General features: G+C 37.9%; 1 protein-coding gene across 1 annotated transcript; it reads right to left on the reverse strand.

Annotated features, from left to right (window-relative positions):
- Positions 1 to 5,375: 5,375 nt before the first annotated feature.
- On the reverse strand, positions 5,376 to 15,391 carry LOC121319708 (sarcospan-like). Its single transcript, XM_041257409.1, has 3 exons — positions 15,066 to 15,391; positions 7,049 to 7,135; positions 5,376 to 6,605 (listed from the first exon to the last, which is right to left on the reverse strand). The coding sequence occupies exons 1-3, from the start codon at positions 15,267 to 15,269 to the stop codon at positions 6,231 to 6,233; spliced, it is 666 nt and encodes a 221-aa protein (XP_041113343.1). The 5' UTR covers positions 15,270 to 15,391; the 3' UTR covers positions 5,376 to 6,230.
- Positions 15,392 to 19,391: the final 4,000 nt, after the last annotated feature.

Raw genomic sequence — 19,391 nt, forward strand, 5'->3', positions numbered from 1 at the left:
ATGAGAATAACGGCTTGCCCCTACCTAGGCGGGGTAGCCATGCTCTCTACCATAGCATTAGCTATATCTTGGGCACCAACCAACGAGGTAGCATCGGTCGCCCTCACGGGTTCAATGCAAAGGAGGAAAGGGTCTCCGTGGGTTGACTGTTTAATCCCTTGGTCCTCGAACTGTCGGAGAGCCTATCATTTTACAAGTCATAAATGTTTCAGTGAATACCCGTCCCAGTGGGGTTTTCATTACCCAAAAGTAATGTTGCTGGTCGTCTTCGAATTGATAGGGAACCAGGGTTATGGTAAGTAACCTGACAAACAGTGTCATTTTACTTAGGGTTTTTCTACCTGCGTTATTCTGTGCTTGTTAGGCGATTTAACTAAAGCGCTTGCATTTTGTACTCTTAGTGATTTTAAATCAATAATAATGTTAAATTGTTTCAAATTTCTTGTTTTCTTTTAGCTGATTTAAACTACATTGTTTTTTTTTTCTTCCTTTTTGCCTTACTGTAGGCTTTATGCTAAACCCCTCTTCCCCTACTAGACAGGGTAATTCAATCTCAGAGACGGGTTTGATTAGCCTTTGTTTCATGAGTGCCAGGCGTATTCAAAGTGTCAGATCGTTGTCACCAGGCAAAGCTAGACAAATTAGATTAACTTTAATTCAATTTAGTTTCCTGTTAAAATATATAATATCCACCACATTTGCAATATATTTGTAATGACAAAGACTATATGATCTACATATGGTTGTATTTATCCTGACAACTTCTTCAATATTTCATTCCTTATGTCTGTAAAATCCATCTTAAAAATGTTTTATCAAAAAAAAAAAAGAATAATTGTGAGGTGTAATTAGTTATTTGGTCATATGGTAGTTTTAGGAATGTTTCACAAATAATCCATGGTTTGTAGTACAGAGAGAAAATCAATTAAAATAATATAAATCTGAAATAAAATGGGCAGGGGAGAATCAGAGCGCATCCGGCTATGGCCTCTGCTCCATCTTCAGATTCCCGTTTGGATATTCTGGGATGAATCTTGAACACCTCTGAATAGTCTGACAAGGTGTTGAAGCCACCTGGTACTCTGTTATTGATCACTTTACATAATAATTCACAGCTGTCTCATAAATTAGAAAGTCTGCAAGTTATAAATGTTCTTGAATTAAAGATATTTGTACTTGTTAGTAATCCTGTTCGTTCTGCAAAGCCTGTCAGATGTAGAAATTGCATAACAAACATTTACAGGGTTGGGTGACTTTGTAAACACATGTATTATTTATTAAATATTGCTATATCCTTCAACACTGTGTAGCTCCTGCCTTAAAACACCCCACCATGACACTAGAAGTATACATTTATACATCTTACTACCTTACGCATTTAACACAGTACATTATATTTTGCTAGGTGACAAAGAGCAATGATGAGCTGCAGAGAACTAGAATACTACCTAGATTATCACCCTCCTTCCTGTGCATTTCTGTTGCTTCTTTCGAACTGATCTATGGCACCCGATAACAAACTTTATTTCCATGACAACTTTTTTTTTTTTTTTTTTTTTTTTTAACTGAGCAGTGTTTAGTTACCTTCTGGGCAGACTCTCAAACAGAGTAGTATCTGGTCTGGTCAGGAATAGAACAACATGAAATACCCACTCCAAGAGCAGCTACACTCACCAGTCTGTAAATAACTTCACATGGATGACACTAACACATCTCAATTTTATTATCCCTGTAACAGGGCTTTTAAAATGTAAAAGGCAATGTCTATATGTATTTTTGTATAAATATTGTATCTGGTATCTGTGGATCCGTACCTATATGTACTTCAGTCTGTCTTTGGGGTGTAGATCACATGAAAAACATTGCATTGCATGAAAAATCAGGCTCTGTAAAGCCAGTCATATAGTATTTAGTTTTTGCATTCAGCCTTGCTCTTCTCAAGGCAAACCCCCAATGTTATGGGTGTGGACTTTGGTATTTAAAATATAGCATTCAAGCAGGAATACAAAAATAATCTGCTGCGGGCAAGAGATATTAAGGATTATGTTAAACACCCAACAGAAAATGGAACACACATCGATTAAAAATGTTTCATTAAAATGCCCTTATAAAATGTTACCTTTTTTATGACTACCCTCTGGTCGTCATTGTTAATTCACTGGTATGTTGTTCTGCAGCTTAAAGCTACAAAATAAACTGTAGACCACTTATGGAACATTAAAGGCTTCTGCTCAACTCTGAAAGTGATTTATTTAGTTGCCCCTCTGAGTTCCCTTTTCTCTCCCCTTGTTTTATAATATATATATATATATATATATATATATATATATATATATATATATATATATATATATATAGTACTGTGCAAAAGTTTTAGGCAGGTGTGACTAAATGCTATAAAGTAAGAATGCTTTCAAAAACATGTTAATAGATTATATTTATCAATTAACAAAATGCAAAGTGAGTGAACAGAAGAAAAATCTAAATCAATTCCATATTTGGTGTGACCATCCTTTGCCTTCAAAACAGCATCAGTTCTTCTAGGTACACTTGCACAAAGTTAGGGATTTTGTAGGCATATAGTCAGGTGTATGATTAAGCAATTATACCAAACAGGTGCTAATGATCATCAATTCAATATGTAGGTTGAAACACAACCATTAACTGAAACAGAAACAGCTGTGTAGGAGGAATAAAACTGGGTGAGGCACAGCCAAACTCAGCTAACAAGATCAGGTTTCTGAAGACAGTTTATTGTCAAAAGTAATACACCATGGCAAGACTGAGCACAGCAACAAGACAAAAGGTAGTTATACTGCATCAGCAAAGTCTCTCCCAGGCAGAAATTTCAAGGCAGACAGAGGTTTCCAGATGTGCTGTCCAGGCTCTTTTGAAGAAGCACAAAGAAACAGGCAACGTTGAGGACCGTAGACACAGTGGTCAGCCAAGGAAACTTACTGCAGCAGATGAAAGACACATCATGCTTACTTCCCTTCCCAATTTGAAGATGTCCAGCAATGCCATCAGATCAGAATTGGCAGAAAATAGTGGGACTCTGGTATGCCCATCTACTGTCCGGAGAAGTCTGGTCAGGAGTGGCCTTCATGGAAGACTTGTGGCCAAAAAGCCAAAGGGTGGTCACACCAAATATGGATTTGATTTAGATTTTTCTTCTGTTCACTCACTTTGCATTTTGTTAACTGATAAATATAATCTATTAACACGTCTATTTTTGAAAGCATTCTTACTTTACAGCATTTTTTCAAACCTGCCTAAAACTTTTGCACAGTACTGTATATTACAGAACTATTCAAGTTTCTAAATTTAAAATTTAAGAGCAGATACTAAAGATTATCTTTTATCATTTGCTTGTATTGTGTACATGATTTTGTTGCTCTGTATATGTTTGTCTGTATTTACATATTTCATCATCTATATTTGTAGTCAGCAGTTCAGTCTTCAAACTCTGCTGTTATGCAGGCCCTCGTGATGTTTTGGGGCTGGGCCCAAGTTTCCGCCTACAGTGAGCTGAGTTTGAGCAAGGCGCAAATGGTGATCATGTGAAGGCACACTGTGGGGAGGTGGAAGCAGATCATAAACAGTGGCTGGCTACACTTTTTTTTTTATTCCCCCTTTCTCCTACTAAATGTTTCAACATAATTCTAGAACCAGTGCCAGAGGGAGTTGCAGCAGGAACAAACCTACAGAATAGGATCAGAATTGGGTAAAGTCCACACATCAGAATTTTTCCAACATGAATTCAGAACTTGTGTCTGTATTGAAATATTGTTCAACAGGTCATCACTGTAAATCAGAAATTCTGCTGATGCCTATCTGACACAATTTTGAGCCTCACCTAAAGTACAACATTTAAAGGTACAGAGTCCAAAACTTTTATCTTCAGGTCTATGTGGATCTCAGAGTGATGCTATGGGTAATGTAAACAAACAAAACAAAAACAAAAATGTGGTTCCTGATGGATATGATAGGATGCAGTAAACACAAATTAATCTTATTTTAGTTTAAAACTAGAAAAGATTGTGGGACTCTGCAGTGTTAAATAAATAATCACCTCAATCTTCTCTTCTCTTCTTGGCACCCCAAGGCTATAAATTATGAATATATGAAAAGTATAGGGCTTAATACTAACGCCAGTGCTATTTTTGTATCCAATCAGGGTACCTGTTTTACTCCCCATAACCACTGTTCCAAAAATATACTTAAAATACACTTAAATAAATTAAAGTCAACATTTGCACAACTGAAATAAGCAGAGACCCCTGCTCATAAATACTTCACCCCGAGGGTCATAAGCAGACTACGGTAAAACAGTGGGTTGCTTGTAAGCCAACTTATTTCACTGCTGTTCAGTTCTTAATGTTGCAACTCAAACATCTCTAAATCTTAATGAAAACTACATACAAATATATGAATAACACATTTCATATATAATGCACATGGTGTGTGCACATATTGGTTTTCTTGCCATGAAGAACTGTAGACTTCTAAGGTCACTCTGAAGTTAACGTGGGAAAACAGGCAGTAATATTTATTTATATGAAAGATTCCAGCTCTTTCTCTCTGGCTCAATGAGCACCCACTTTTATTAACAAGACATTTTCTTTAAAGGTCACAAGACAATCAGCAATTTTCAAATCAATAATTAGGCAGCAGCAGAGGCCAGATCATTTTCTAAGATTTTCTTTCAAATAATTATGGGCTTCTAGAATTATCTAAACAGTTTGGACTTTTCTCTTACTCCATAGCAGATTTTTAGTTTGGACATAAACAAAGAACTGCTCTCTGCTTGGGTTCTGTTTAACAATACTGTATAAGGCTTTATTGATTTTTTTCTCGCCTGAGGAAAATCGCTCTCACACAGGAATGTGTTTTTCCTTCATCCACAATACCAAAAAGAATGCATGAAAATAATTTTCTATTTTCATTTCACTTGTTTTACAAAAGTTAACTTGATCTGCATTTGTAATTTCACATACTTGCTTCAGCAGCCTTACTCAGAATCATGTAGTGATTATGATTTTGATTATGGTTCTAAAGGTGTCAGGGCCACTGATTTGTATATTTTATGGTTTCATCCAAACCCTTAGTGGAGAGCTGTTTACTTGATTTTAACCAATGCCACTGATACTGCACCCTCTCTATTTTTACCTCTATGATTGTGTTGAGTGTAGATAGCTGTAGCACTGGATTTTCCCTCACAGCCCAGCCAATGCACCTTTGCCCTGTTTAGTTTCAGTCTCCATGCTCTGCTAAACAAAGACTGCCTACTGTGCCAGAATGTGCATATTGTAGGCCTATATCATCTGTACTATTCTCCACCAGGAACCCGTGCATTTTACTAAAGACTCCAACTCAATCCTTCTGAAGGAATAAAAAACAAGCTATCAGAAAAGTATGAATTAATATTCTTCAACACATTCAGTGAGTTTGAAATGTCTGAATTTCAAACAAGAAAACTGGATACAAATCAAATATAAAAAAGAAGACAAAAGAAACAGTGCAGATCCACTGTGCAAATAGACTAGGCCATTGTCATAAATTTGGTTACAGTATTATAAATATTAATAAAACTAAAGAAAGGTATTTGTCCAGTAGGCAGTAACACATTTTACAATGTTGACATGTTGTCTACTGGACTAAGAGTTTTTCTTTATATTTATGAATTTGGTATATAACCTAGAATATTATTTGTAAATTCTACTATTTGATTTGAGAAAGCAGGATCCTCCTGTTATATATGGTAACTACACAGTAATGCTCTTATTTGCCTAAGATCATATAACTGGCACAGGCTTTTTTCCAAAAGATAAATAAAGGAAATAAGTTTTTAGGCCTATTGATAAATTTGTTAATGTAGTAACTGGGATTTTAAAAACTTATGATCAAAGAGCAGTTAGTTTAATACCAACATTCCTGCACAATCGGCCTACCTGTACGTTAAAAGCTGCTGGTAGTGTTACTCATCAACTGTTACCCTTGACTGAACTTCTGAACTACTTCTTCTTCTTTTCTGATGCAGTAACCTTTTAGTATTTAGTTACCCCCCCTCCCCCAGGCCTATAACCACCCCAGTCATTAGATTCTTCATCTTCAGCTTGCTTGTGGAGTCATCGGAAGGTTTCTTTACTTATTGATCAGTAAGCCACAAATAATTTGATGTTATCTTGCAGAATGGAAATTCATTTATAAGGACCAGTGGTGAGAGAGCATTAAATAGGTTGCACATTCTGCTGCTTATGCTCATTGGCTGAGTTGAGCTGAAGGCCTACGAAGAACACCTGGTACCTGTGTTTCCACATCACAAAACATCCGATCAGACAGACAATGGCCAGGGTCAGGTTCAAAACAACCTGCAGAAGGAAGTAGAGCTTGAGGGTGGTGGTGACTGTGGAGCAGTCCTTCACATCTCTGTATTCAAAGGTCCTGGTGATCAGGTCCATTGGGTCTAGCTTGCACACACATGATTCCATCTCACCTGTGGGTTCGCAGGTGAAGTCGTTGATTTGAGAATAATGATGTCCTGCAAAAGCCACTGCTAAGACACATATGATTAGCCCAATGGCACATAGCAAGAAGTAGACCAACTATTAGGAGAAGAAGAAGAGACAGGCTTTAAAATAGTTGATGGGGTACTATGATGTGTAATGTCTAGTGCCAATACAAGTAGGATTTGTTTATTAATGCAAGACAATGATAATAATACTTAAACCCATGGACAAAAAACAGCTTTATTTCTTGATAACCATTCAGAGTACCAAATGTGTCCAAAAAATTTTGTTAACCCTACTTGAACGACTGTAAAAAAAAGCACTGCTCTCACACACAGCTGTTTATAGTTACAAGAGAGCAGAGAACAAGAAGCAGACACTTTGAAGAGCTTCTTCTCAAACGTATTTCAAGGTTTATTTTTAAATCTGCCCTATAAGAAATGGGTTAGTCAATTGAATGTGCCATGTATAGGTCAATATGAGTTAAGCTAAAGCTCCAATGTGTGCAAAAGGTGATAACCTGTTTGGTGGTTTCTTACCTTGGCAATAAATTGTATAGACGTCCCCTCATCAGGCAGGTATGTTACGCAATACAAGTAAAAGCCTAATAAGGAGACCAAACAGACCTAAAATAAATAGAGGAAAAATATTTTATTACAGGGGTCTTTAAAAGTTTAGCCATCTTCTATTACCATATATTTCAATACATACCCAATGGTTCATAAATATTAACAATATATAGTGTACACATAATCGTTAAAAAAAAAAAAAAAAAAAAAAAAAAAAAAAAAACATAGAAAGATGATCTTCTTTGACAGTGGTTCTGATTGGTGAATTATTTTGGAACATTTTATAGATGTTGTAGGACTAAAGCCATGGAAAGCTTTTCCATGCTTACATTCCGAACTTGACTCACAACTGAGTTGTAGGAATTATTTCATAATGTGGTAGCTATACTTTACACTCACGGTTGTAAGAAATGTGAGATCAGAGAAGTAAGGTGCTGGTTAAAAATATAAGAAAGACATTCACTGTATCGGTTGATAAACTGATCTGATAACCTTTACAGAAATGTGATTCTAAAGGCCTCTGCACACCAGAAGCGATATGACAAGCAAATATGTCGTGCAACACAGCGCACTACGACAAAAAAATAAAACATGTATTTTTGAAACAAGACGTTCCCACTGCCTGCGATGTGACAGGCGACACTGAAACGATGCTTGTCGCTAGGGAACTGACCAATGAGGAACAGCTTCCCTTGTGCTTCTTCAGTTAACAATGGTGGAAGAAAAGATCATTCTTGTAGTATCAAAATACCCGGAGCTGTACAATAAAGGACACACAAATTATAAAGACACGGCAATGAGGGAGAACAACTGGCAGTCCATTTCCAGGGAACTGGATACAGCTGGTGTGTATGACTCATTTACTTTTATTGAAATAAGTATTCTAAAAAGCTATTATGTAGTCAACATTTTTATTAGCTGTATAACAGGATTTTTTTCCAGCTGATGATACAATCAGATGAGAGTCACAACTGGTTTGAAAGGTAGTGTTGCAGAGAAAGTACCATTTTATCTGTACTTTAATGGTTTCTTCTACAGAAGTTATTGAAGAAGATTGCTATTACTGTGCATTTTTTTAAACCTGCACATTTGTGAATTCCAAAATATCAGGCAGTTGCTGGCTTTTATTGTCTTTTACACAAGCAAAAGCATAAACAGTTGTTTTAATGCAATATAGCACATGCAGTTACTTTGTAATATTTTGTTCTCTTTTAAGTCGAAGGCGACCACCAACGACATTATGTATGGGATATGCTTGCCCATTGGATAGGTATTGCTGAGCATTCTGTACCAGAGCACCTTCCTGGGATGACACACTCGGTTCTGCCCACCAAGGGATTAAAACTGTCATCCTGAGGAAGCCATTACTCTTTTTCCTTCTCAAGACGGTACGGTAAGACCCCTATGTCTAGCTGAGCATGTTGAGAGAATAGAGCTTCTGAGTCGTGTTGTATTTCCCTTGTATTCATGCTGAAACCGACTTGCCACTTTCCTGGAATCACTGTCTGTCAAATTCGAGTCTTTTTTTCTTTCAGCAGCCTCCTCGCTTGCAATGTAGGCTGCTCTGCTTTTTACTGTCATGTGTGAGTGGCTTCCTGTGCAGTCAGCCTGTGATTGATTGTCTATTTCTGTGGACTCCAGTCCGTTGCATAGATACCTGTCGACAGAGTAGCAGAAATCCAGGGTTGCCTCTCCCTGTTTCGACAGGGATCGCAGGTCACCCTCCTATTGTGCCAGAAACTGTTGGGTCTGATGGCCGCAGCCATATTGACCATTCAGCTTGGTCAACTTTGTATGCCACCGCTGCAAGCGTGGCTCAATGCGTTCCACCTACATTCCAAGCGCGACAGACACCGTCCACTGACAGTGTCTCATATGTGCTTGGCAGCCCTACACTGGAGGAAGACGACCTCTCACCTGTACGAGGGTGTAAATATTGGGGTGGTTTTCAACCGCTAAGTGGTGACGACAGATGCCTCCAACTTATGCTGGGGGGAAGTCTGGGAAGGCATAGGGCAATCTCTAGCCCTATGGCCCTATGCCCTATCTTAAAGTTTCTGCAAGAACTGCTTGATGCTGGTAGATCACCTTCCATTTTGAAGGTGTATTTTGTGGCTATTTCTGCACTACATTCAGCATCTCTGGGTGCGCATTTTTTGGCTACCCGATTTTAAAATTAAAGACGCGCTGCGATTACTTCCTCCCAGGAGGACTGCTCTCCCCGAATGGAGCCTTGATATCGTACTGGAGGCTCTCATGAAGGCCCCGTTTGAGACCATATACGCGATAGAGTTGAAGTATCTGTCTATGAAAACAGCCTTCCTCGTGGCTATCACCTCTAAGTGGGTCAGTGAGCTGCAGGCGCTGTCGATTCACAGCTGCATGCGTATTTGGGAAAATGGCAGCATGGTGTCTCTGCAAACCAACCAACCCTGCTTTCCTCCCCAAGGTGATCATAGCCTTCCACATTAACCAGGCTATGGAACTAGAGTCCTTCCATCCACCCCCTTTTTCTTCAACAGAGGCTGACAGATTGAATTTCCTCTGCCCAGTGAGGGTATTGAGATGCTATGTGGGTAGGACAAGAGCTCTGCGTCAGTCTGACCAACTCTTTGTCCGTCACAGGACACGGACCCTAGGAGAGCCTCTCTCAAAGCAGCGTCTGTCACATTGGATTGTGGTCTTGACTGTGTATGATGATGCTGGCTTGCCCCCACCTGGAAGGGTAACCGCAGACTCCACTAGAGGGTTACATCTTGGGCCCTCTTCAGAGGGACCTCGCTGGCCGATATTTGTGCTGTGGTTAGCTGGGCTACGCCGCATACTTTCTCCAGGTTCTATCGTCTTAATGTGCTAGATCTTGCCCTGCCTTCACTAGGCACGAGGGTCCTTCAGGGTGTAAGCTCACACCGCTAACCCTTGGGTTATGTGGTTCTGATTTGTCCTTCATATGCTGGCGTTCCTTCTCCCTCGCGATGGCTCTGGTATACATTATCCCATACACAATGTTGTTGGTGGTCACTTTCGAATTGAAAGGGAACGTTAGGTTACATACCGTAACCTTAGTTCCCTGAAAGAGAAGACGACCACCAACCGATGGAAAGGAGAAATGGCTTCATCAGGACAATATTTTTAATCCCTTGGTGGGCGGGACCGAGTGTCTCATCCCAGGAAGGGGCCTATCGGCAGCTCTGGTATAGAGAGATCAGCAATACCTACCCAATGGGCAGGCATATCCCATATATAATGTTGCTGGTGGTCGTCTTCTCTTTCAGGAAACCATGGTTACGGTAAGTAACCTAACATTTTGTTTGTACATGCCATGTCAAGTTTCTCATGGGAAAAACATGATACAGCAAAAACACATTTTTTTTTAAGTTTATCTGATAAGCAAAATTGATAAACAGTTTAAAGTTATGTTTAATTATAGTGCAACTTTCAACTGGCTCCTGTCTGATGTAAACCAACAATGTAATGGTGAGCCAATGTTTGCTAATCTAATTACCAGATAACTGATTTATTTTCTTCACTCCCAAGCTTCTTAACAGCCGGGTAAATCCTGTCACTTACAGTATTTAATTTGTTTGTTTTTGCAAAACCATTTATAGATGCAAAGGATCCTGACCATCCAAAACTTATTGTCCATGGTATTATGTCTCCGATTCATTTCTGTCTTGTATAAACCCTGTTGAGGTCACAACTCTGTGCACATCAGTTGGATTCATATTTAAAGTTAATTGATTTACCAATCCCATGCAAATTGCTTTAATATAATGTAAGAATTTAAATATATCTATAGTTAGATAGATACATCAGTGTCTTGGCAAAAATTATTTTACTTCTGTGTAACAGGACAGGCACAGAGAATTTGCATAGAAAATCTAGGAACCCATTATCTACTTCAGAAACACATTTCTGTGGTAGCTTAGAAAGGTTGTTAATTAGTGGGTCGGTGACGACAGCATCGTCCTGTATTAACAACAAATTTATGTGATTTAAAAAAAAAATATTGCAACTTTACAACATTTTAAAACTAAATCTTTGCACTGCATTTACTAACCAAATTGTCTATTTTTAAACTGTGGCTATTTTGCAATGCCATAAACATTCATGCAGATCAAATTGCATGCCTGTACACTATCAGAACAGACATGCATGATACTGCATTGGAGCCAAATTTTTTTTAGGAATTCTCCTTAAAACCAAAGAAAAATATTAGCAGTTACTGGCTGTCTCTTTGGCTTTGAGGGACAAAGTGCTCAGAAACCAGAGGTTAACTGAGCTGTTACTAAGAAGTAGAATAGGGCATTGCTTGACTCTGGTGACTAATTTAATGAAGATGCAAAGACCACATTGCTGCAGTGTGAATGGACCACAGCCCATCTGAAGAAGGGAAGTGTCTTCTTGCTGCCAGGTCCAGATAACTCTTGGTTAGGTATGCAGCATTTATGTGACCAAGAAAACTGGATTTTGTCTTCCAGGGATTAGTGCACAGATCTAATTTTATAATTAAATGTTCTTTTTTTCTACTAAACATCTATCCATCCACTATCCTTCTACTTCTCCTGATGAGGGTCGTGCTGCTAAACATCCATCAATGCTAAACATTATTGTAAGACTATTGATTGATTTTATATATATATATATATATATATATATATATATATATATATATATATATATATATATATATATATATATATAGACACACACACACACACACACACACACACACTACCGGTCAAAAGTTTTAGAACACCCCCATTTTTCCAGTTTTTATTGAAATTTAAGCAGTTCAAGTCCAGTGAATAACCTGAAATGGTACAAAGGTAAGCGGTAAACTGCCAGAGGTTAAAAAAAAGTTTAGGTTACCAAAAACTGAAAATTAATGTACATTTCAGAGTTATACAAAAAGGCATTTTTCAGGGAACAAGTAATGGGTTAACAACTTACACCTGTTCTGCAGCAATGGAAGTAAATTAAGCCTTGAAAGTTGATGATAACAATTCCTATAGGTGTCAAACCCTCTGTCTGTATAAAAGCAGTGTTGGAACAGACTGTGTTACTACACCCTCTTAAGCATTATTTGGACAGTATTGTACTGCAGGAAGTAGAATATTGCTATCATAATGGAGAGAAAAAGGCAATTAACAAAGGAAGGGACAGACAGACCATTATAACCCTTAAAAGCGTAGGTCTTTCCTTTAGAGAAATTGCAAAGAAAGCCAAGGTGTCAGTGAGTACAGTTTCCTACACCATCAAAAGGCACTTGTAAACTGGAGGAAACTCTGACTGGAAGAGGTCTGGCAGACCCAAAGCCACAACAGAATCAGATGCCAAGTTTCTGAGAGTCAACAGCTTGCATGATAGGCGGATCACAGGACAACAGCTTCAAGCACAGCTTAACACTGGTCGAAGTAAGGAAGTCTCAGTTTCAACTGTGAAGAGAAGACTTCGAGCTGCAGGTTTGACAGGTCAAGTGGCAGAAAGAAAGCCATTGCTGAAATGGCAAAATAAGAAAAAGAGGCTTGTCTGGGCCATGAAGCACCACCAGTGGACTACTGAAGACTGGAAGAAGGTCTTAAGGACCAATTTTTAAATCTTCACTTCATCAGGCAGGGTTTTTGTACGCCGTCGAGTAGGCGAAAGGGTGGTTCCTCGGTGTGTGACACCAACTATCAAACATGCAGGAGGAATAGTGATGGTCTGGGGCTCTTTTGCTGGATCCAGAGTAGGAGACTTGCACAGAGTGGCACCCTGAACAAAAACGGCTACCACAGCATTTTGCAGCGCCACGCAATACCCTCTGGTATACACCTAGTTGATCAGGGCTTCATCCTACAGCAAGATAATTGACCCAAAACATACCTCCAGGCTACCTTCGAAGAAAAGAACAAGACGGTAGGCTTCAAATCATGGAATGGCCAGCACAGTCTCCAGACTTAAACCCCATCAAGCTGGTTTGGGATGAACTGGACAGAAGGGTGAAAACAAAACAACCTACAAGTGCAACACATTTGTGGGAACTTCTGCAACAGTGTTGGGAAGAACTTTTCGAACAATATTTGATTTCCATTGTAGAAAGAATGCCACGAGTGTGTTCGGCTGTCATATCTGCAAAAGGTGGCTACTTTGAGTCAAAAATTTAGATTAAATTTTGTCAAACAAAACAATTCCATAATTTCTTTTTTTATTTCAGTTGTCAGTTGTATTTTATTAATTGTTTATTTGTTCTATGCTTTAATTTCAGAGTACATTGAGACATTAAACTGCGCAAATTTCAATAAAAACTGGAAAAATGGAGGTGTTCTAAAAGACACACACTCTGTGTGTGTGTGTGTGTGTATATATATATATATATATATATATATATATATATATATATATATATATATATATATATATATATATGAAAATAATTGCTGACAATAGGAAAAATGACAATGTGGAAGGAAAAAACAAAACACTGCAGCAAGTTGGGCAACGTGTGTTTGGTGTGGATGCAACAAAGTTAATCAACAGCCCGGTAAACTGGCTCGCTGGCTTAAGTTGACGGGAAACATAAATTGAGGGAAATAGAGTAATAAATTCAGAAAACTTGCTTTATCTGTAAATTATACAACAATTTACATTCAACAGTGTAACAGGTATGTTAGAAATATAAATCCCCCAGTATGGCTCCAAATTCAAAATTAAGAGTAGTACATCCACCCTAGGTTCAGATGGGTGGACAGGTTCTCTGTATAGGATAGTCATCATTTATACTGGAAGGTAAGCCATTGTAAGGCCCTGCTACAATGGCAACAGCAGTCTTATTAGTCTGTGCGGCAATGGCAACTCCATGCTACAGAGCACCTTTTTAAGAGAATGATGGGTACAAATGGTTTGTGGCTTTTGTTGCAGTTGTCACAGCAAGTCCCCCCTAAAGATTTATAGATGTGTTTTATTGGAGATGAATCTTTCAGCTGAGTGACCTCTTGTCTATTCAATGTAACTGAACCACGAACGTGATGTATTTTTAATACCAGATTAAATAATGTGGTTTGAACTATTAACGTGTTCCTGACACTGGGAGAAAGAATTGCACCCCTCCTAAAACTCTGTATGCATGCAAGCCGTGACAGAAGCATCTGCTCCTAACTTCAGTACATTAATCATAAAATTATACAAGCACACATTTCTAATGACCTGTTCTCATAAATTATCTAGTACTGAAGCTCTGAAGCAGGGGCTTTATATTATAGTTTCGGTATAATAGCCTATGAAGTATTATTTTAAAAACTCAGATCACACTAATTTTATGCAGCCAGTGATGTGATCATTTTGCAAACCATTACTGTACACTTGGTATCCAAGTAGGATTCACATTCCTTATGTAAAGGAAACGACCAAATCCTTCATGTCTAGTAGTACATTTTGTAATTTCAATTTAAACAGCATCATTTACCGAAAGTAACATTCTACCTATAGGCACTAAAACGTAATTGTGCTGTATATACTCAAAAATATTTGTATATAACTGAGCTAGGGACCTTTTTAAAATCTAGTGCTGGTAAGTGAGTTAATGCCATCCGCCAGTACATACTTTAACAACTCAGTCATAACTGACCTCAGCCCTTCTTCTTACAAACTCATGCAGTTCTTTTGTTTGGAAAAAGCATGTATAATCTCACGAGGTGTATAATATATGGACATAAACTATTATACTGTGAATACTCAATTAAATTGCATACAAGTACCTGGGTCTAAAATTTAAATGTGACAGTCGTTGATTCCTCAGCAACTTTTCCTGAATGCTATTAACAGAAAAAATCAATACACGTAATAAATTAGTTTCACAAACCAATTTGCTGTTTCTATGTTGATGTAGCAAGCACTTGCACATACTGTACATGCAGTTTTGTTTATTTTACGCCATCATGCAACTTAAATCTGTTAATGATGGAATGTTTTGAAAACAATTTAAAAAAATCAGGTTTGTGCTTACAATTATCCCAGCCCAGTGTGGAGTCTCTCTGGTCAGCAAATAGGAGCTGATGCCTGTCATTAGAAAGGCCACCACTGCTATGGAAATGCCTAAAATCAGCTGCAATAAAGCAATCAGTAAAGGAAAACAGCAGCCACAACAAGTATGGGAATCCTCCCGTTGGCCTGCCTTGAGCTTTCCCTTCTGCCCTTTATTCTTCTCCATGTCTCCTTTTCCTGAGCTGGGTCTGGGCTCTTCTCTCCTCCAGGCTTCCCTGCCTGGCTCTGATTGTTAGGAACCAGGCTTGGGTTGCTTTTCTCATCTGTTCCCATTCTGATAATCTCAGTATTTTGTGCCTTTCCACCCCCCCTCAATGTTGCTCCTGCTCTTGCTCAGGCTTTGCTGCTATTTGGAATTAGGGAGGCTCTGAACAAATATGGGAAACAGTTGGAGCGGATTCTCAAGCTGTCTAAATGCCACATATAGAATATCAAGTGGGGGGGCTACAAGGGGACCTACCACACACAACCAAAAAGTGTTACAAAGCAGTGCTCTTGATAATTATACATTACAGATAATGTAACACAAGCGCTTGAAACAAATCCAATATAGATTTTAAAAAAGGCAGATCAGTAGATAACAAATCAGGTAAGCTTTACATGAAAACTGGACACAGATGCTTTTTATTGTGTAATCCTACTAAGATCAAGTGGTTGAGAGAGGGTTAGGGTAAGCTTGTTACACATATCAAAAGTTGGTAACTCATGATTCTCGGAAGCAGTGCTAAAAAGAAAACTGCATAGGGGTGTAACTAAATGTAACTCCACAAAGTGGTAATATTGCATTATGAAGAACTTACCTTATACTGCTGAAGCTTTGAGGAAATTCTTATTTTTTTCTGAAATAAATAGATGCAAGTAACACCCAGACTTATATAACTTTAATTTAGCTAGCTTGGTTCTTTGATTTTGCTTGACAGCAATGCATTTGATAAAGCTGGTCGGCCTCCCTTTCGTGTGTTTTAATGCAGCCTTAAAAATACACATTTGTCATGTGCTTACTAAATTATATACACTACAGTATTGACAAAATCTGTGAATGTATGAAAGGATGGGTCAATTACCCTTAGTATGACAAATGTCCATGACGATAAAATTATGTGACGTGATAAAATCAAAGTTACACTATCCACTGTGCTAAAAGGGTGGGTCAAAGAAAACGTTGCGAAGCATGACAGCAAATTGCACCTAAAATAAACACAGTATATTAAACCTAAAACTTGACTCTGAAAAGAGATACAGTAACTCATCGCACTAGTAATCATCAACATACTTGCCTCTGAAAAGTACTAGGACACCCTAGCAACACTGATGCAATCTGCGTGTATGTGAATTCAATTATAGTGTACACTAATTCCAAAGCTTAAACAGCACTTTCAAATGATTAAAAGCGCAGCTTTCCAAACACTGCAGGAGTTGATTAATATACTGGTGGCCCACTGCTTAAAGGCCAGCCACAGCCATACTGTATGAAAAGACTAAATCCATTCCTGCCAGCAATGTCATCAAGAAGCACTTCCTAAAAAAGGTTTACACCTGCAGAAAATGGTGTATAATGTTTAGCTCTCATAGTCATAGTTTGAATGAATTCAGATGGTTGATTATGTCAGTGATAATATATATTTTTAGATATTTTAAAATAGATATGGTTACATTATAAAAATATTACCCTCTCCTCTAATTATGTATACTTACAAAGTCTACATTTTCACTGTACAAATCAGACAGATAGACATGCTATAACTGTAACTTACACAATGTGAAACAGTAAATAAAATATGTTTACAGCTATGACCAAAAGTTTTTAGGATTTAGGACATTAAAAAAAACAAAAAACAATATGAACAACATAATTTTGATCTTTTATTTAACACCATGTAATCAATGAAACTACAAACTTATATTGCAAACATCTACCAGAAGCCATAATAGTAGTACAATATATGTAATGTTAGATTTCAAAATGTCACATTTATTCATTTAATTTTCATGAAGTATATGGAAAATTTAAAAGCGGTATTCAATTCAATATATTAACGTAACATTATACAGCAAGTTCATTCAACTTTTTTTTAAGCAAAATGCGTTAATTCTAAAGGGTGATGCAAAACCTTTGGCCATAGCTGTCCATACTGGCTCTTACTAAAACTCTGTATCAAATCTACATAGCTCTTTAATTTCCAAATCAGAATGACTGATTAAATTAGTGCTACCGCTTTAATGCAAACCAAAATAGAAGATGTGTAAATGATGCAGAAATCCACCCACATACAGTAGCAACATGGTAGATAACTGGAAATCGTGCAGTGCTGGGAGGGACACATGATTTCAACAGCTCTCTTAGTCTAAAAAAACAATCAAGTCATTTCCGGGAACCTTGATAGTTGATACAATTTCCATTGACTAATTAGCTGGATTATTAAATGTTCACTATGCAATCAAATACATCTTGCTAATATTTACTCAGTGGCGTGTCTTTTCAGTGATGGGAGAGAACAGATGAACATTGAAAGCCCAGTGGCTTTGCCAGTTTGAAATAGGATTACTGTAATATCTGAGGTGCCAGCTGTAGCAACCGTGGTTTCAGCATGTTCTGCTTGTCAGGAGAGGCACGTATTGCTGGAACTGAGAATCTAAATAAACTGTTGAATAACTTAGGGGAAAATACGTGCCATTTTGCATAACCATCCCATGAAATTAATTTACCAACTGGCCAAAGTATGCACCTTTCTCGCTTTTATGTTGCTAGGAACAGAGCCAAGTCTCTAGAATTGTAATTGCATTACATGCATCCATTCCCCTCCAGACAAACTGCACTCTGCATGGAAATAAACAACCTTTGACTAAGAATAAGGCACACAAAAATAGGGTATGCAAAGTGAAACTTCTGGTAAAAGTTTATATTTCTTCTGAACCACTTTTTATAAAGACGGCATGCTTGGTTTATTAAATATAGTACACATACAATAAAAATAATTACATTTTCACAGACATTTGAGATTTATAAAAACCCTTCATTAAGTGATTTTAGCCCTGACATTCCGTAATTAATACTAGTATTTGAGCTATATCTTACAGCTATATATTTCAGTCAGGAAATACACAACTCAGGAATTCTGTTTAAATTAAACGAATAGGAACTCCTGTTGACAGTGCATTATAATATATGTATAGCACCCAAAAGGCTTAACCTAATTCTAACATAAATGGGTAGGAATGGTTTTTGGTGTCAAAATGTAACGTTCCTGTAAAATCCCATGCAAAAATAATACCTGTCAAAGGAAAGCGCTGGATGAGGTCCTAACTATTGTATATTGTTTTCCATCAAGAAGCACAAGTAGGATATTCACCTAGTATAGGCCACATCTACATGGTTGCTGCTTGAATACACACACACCCCCCTCAGTATTATTTTCATGAACAAATCTATCAGATGTAGCTCAAGCCCTTAATGATAACACTGCCAGAAATGTAAATACAATGCGGTGACAGAGAAAGAATGAATCTTGGATAATAATCTCCCTCCCGACCTGTGAGGGCGATGTGTACAGGGTACAATGTGCCCTGGACTGGATGATTTGACAATTCATTCCAGGGAAAGGTGGAAGTCGGCTATTTAGAAAGGGGGCGGAGCCACAGTACACCAAGTCATCGCCCCAGACGGGTGACAATGTGGCAATTGCGGATTGGAGGAAACGCGATTGCACTCGCTAACCAAGGGGGCGTAGCTGAAGGTACAAAAGGGGATATGGCAAAGCGATCTGTTCCTTTGTAATGGTTGTAAAAGAACCGCTGAAGGACTGTAAAGTAACCATGAGTGTTTCGTGTTTGCTTGTTTGTCGTTCTAATTGTACTCGTTTGTCTTTGTTAGACGGCTAACACAATCCGGGAGCTGCGTTAGTCTGAATTAGTCAAATCTTTTTTTTTTTTTTTAATCCTTTTTTTGTTCTTAACGAACCCCAGGTACTAAATTTTGTATTCATAAAGAACACATACAATGAATTGCATTGTCCTGCCTACTCCCTAATACAGTAAGGCCTGTATTAACAATCCCTTGAACCAATCGGCAACTTAACAGCTAGGAAAAAATAAATAAACAGAAACAAAAACAGTGACCTGTCTTAAGTAGCCACAAAAGTTCATCACAGATTACTTTTGAAATAAAATATGCTGTATTGTCTGCAAGATAGTTCACAATCACACCATGCATTAGTGTTATAAAGTGCAACTGACCAGTAATTTGGATGTGGAGTTAACAGTGATACAGAAATAAGCAAAACTACCAAAA

Source organism: Polyodon spathula, chromosome 8 (assembly GCF_017654505.1).
Source record: "Polyodon spathula isolate WHYD16114869_AA chromosome 8, ASM1765450v1, whole genome shotgun sequence".
Taxonomy (NCBI): domain Eukaryota; kingdom Metazoa; phylum Chordata; class Actinopteri; order Acipenseriformes; family Polyodontidae; genus Polyodon; species Polyodon spathula.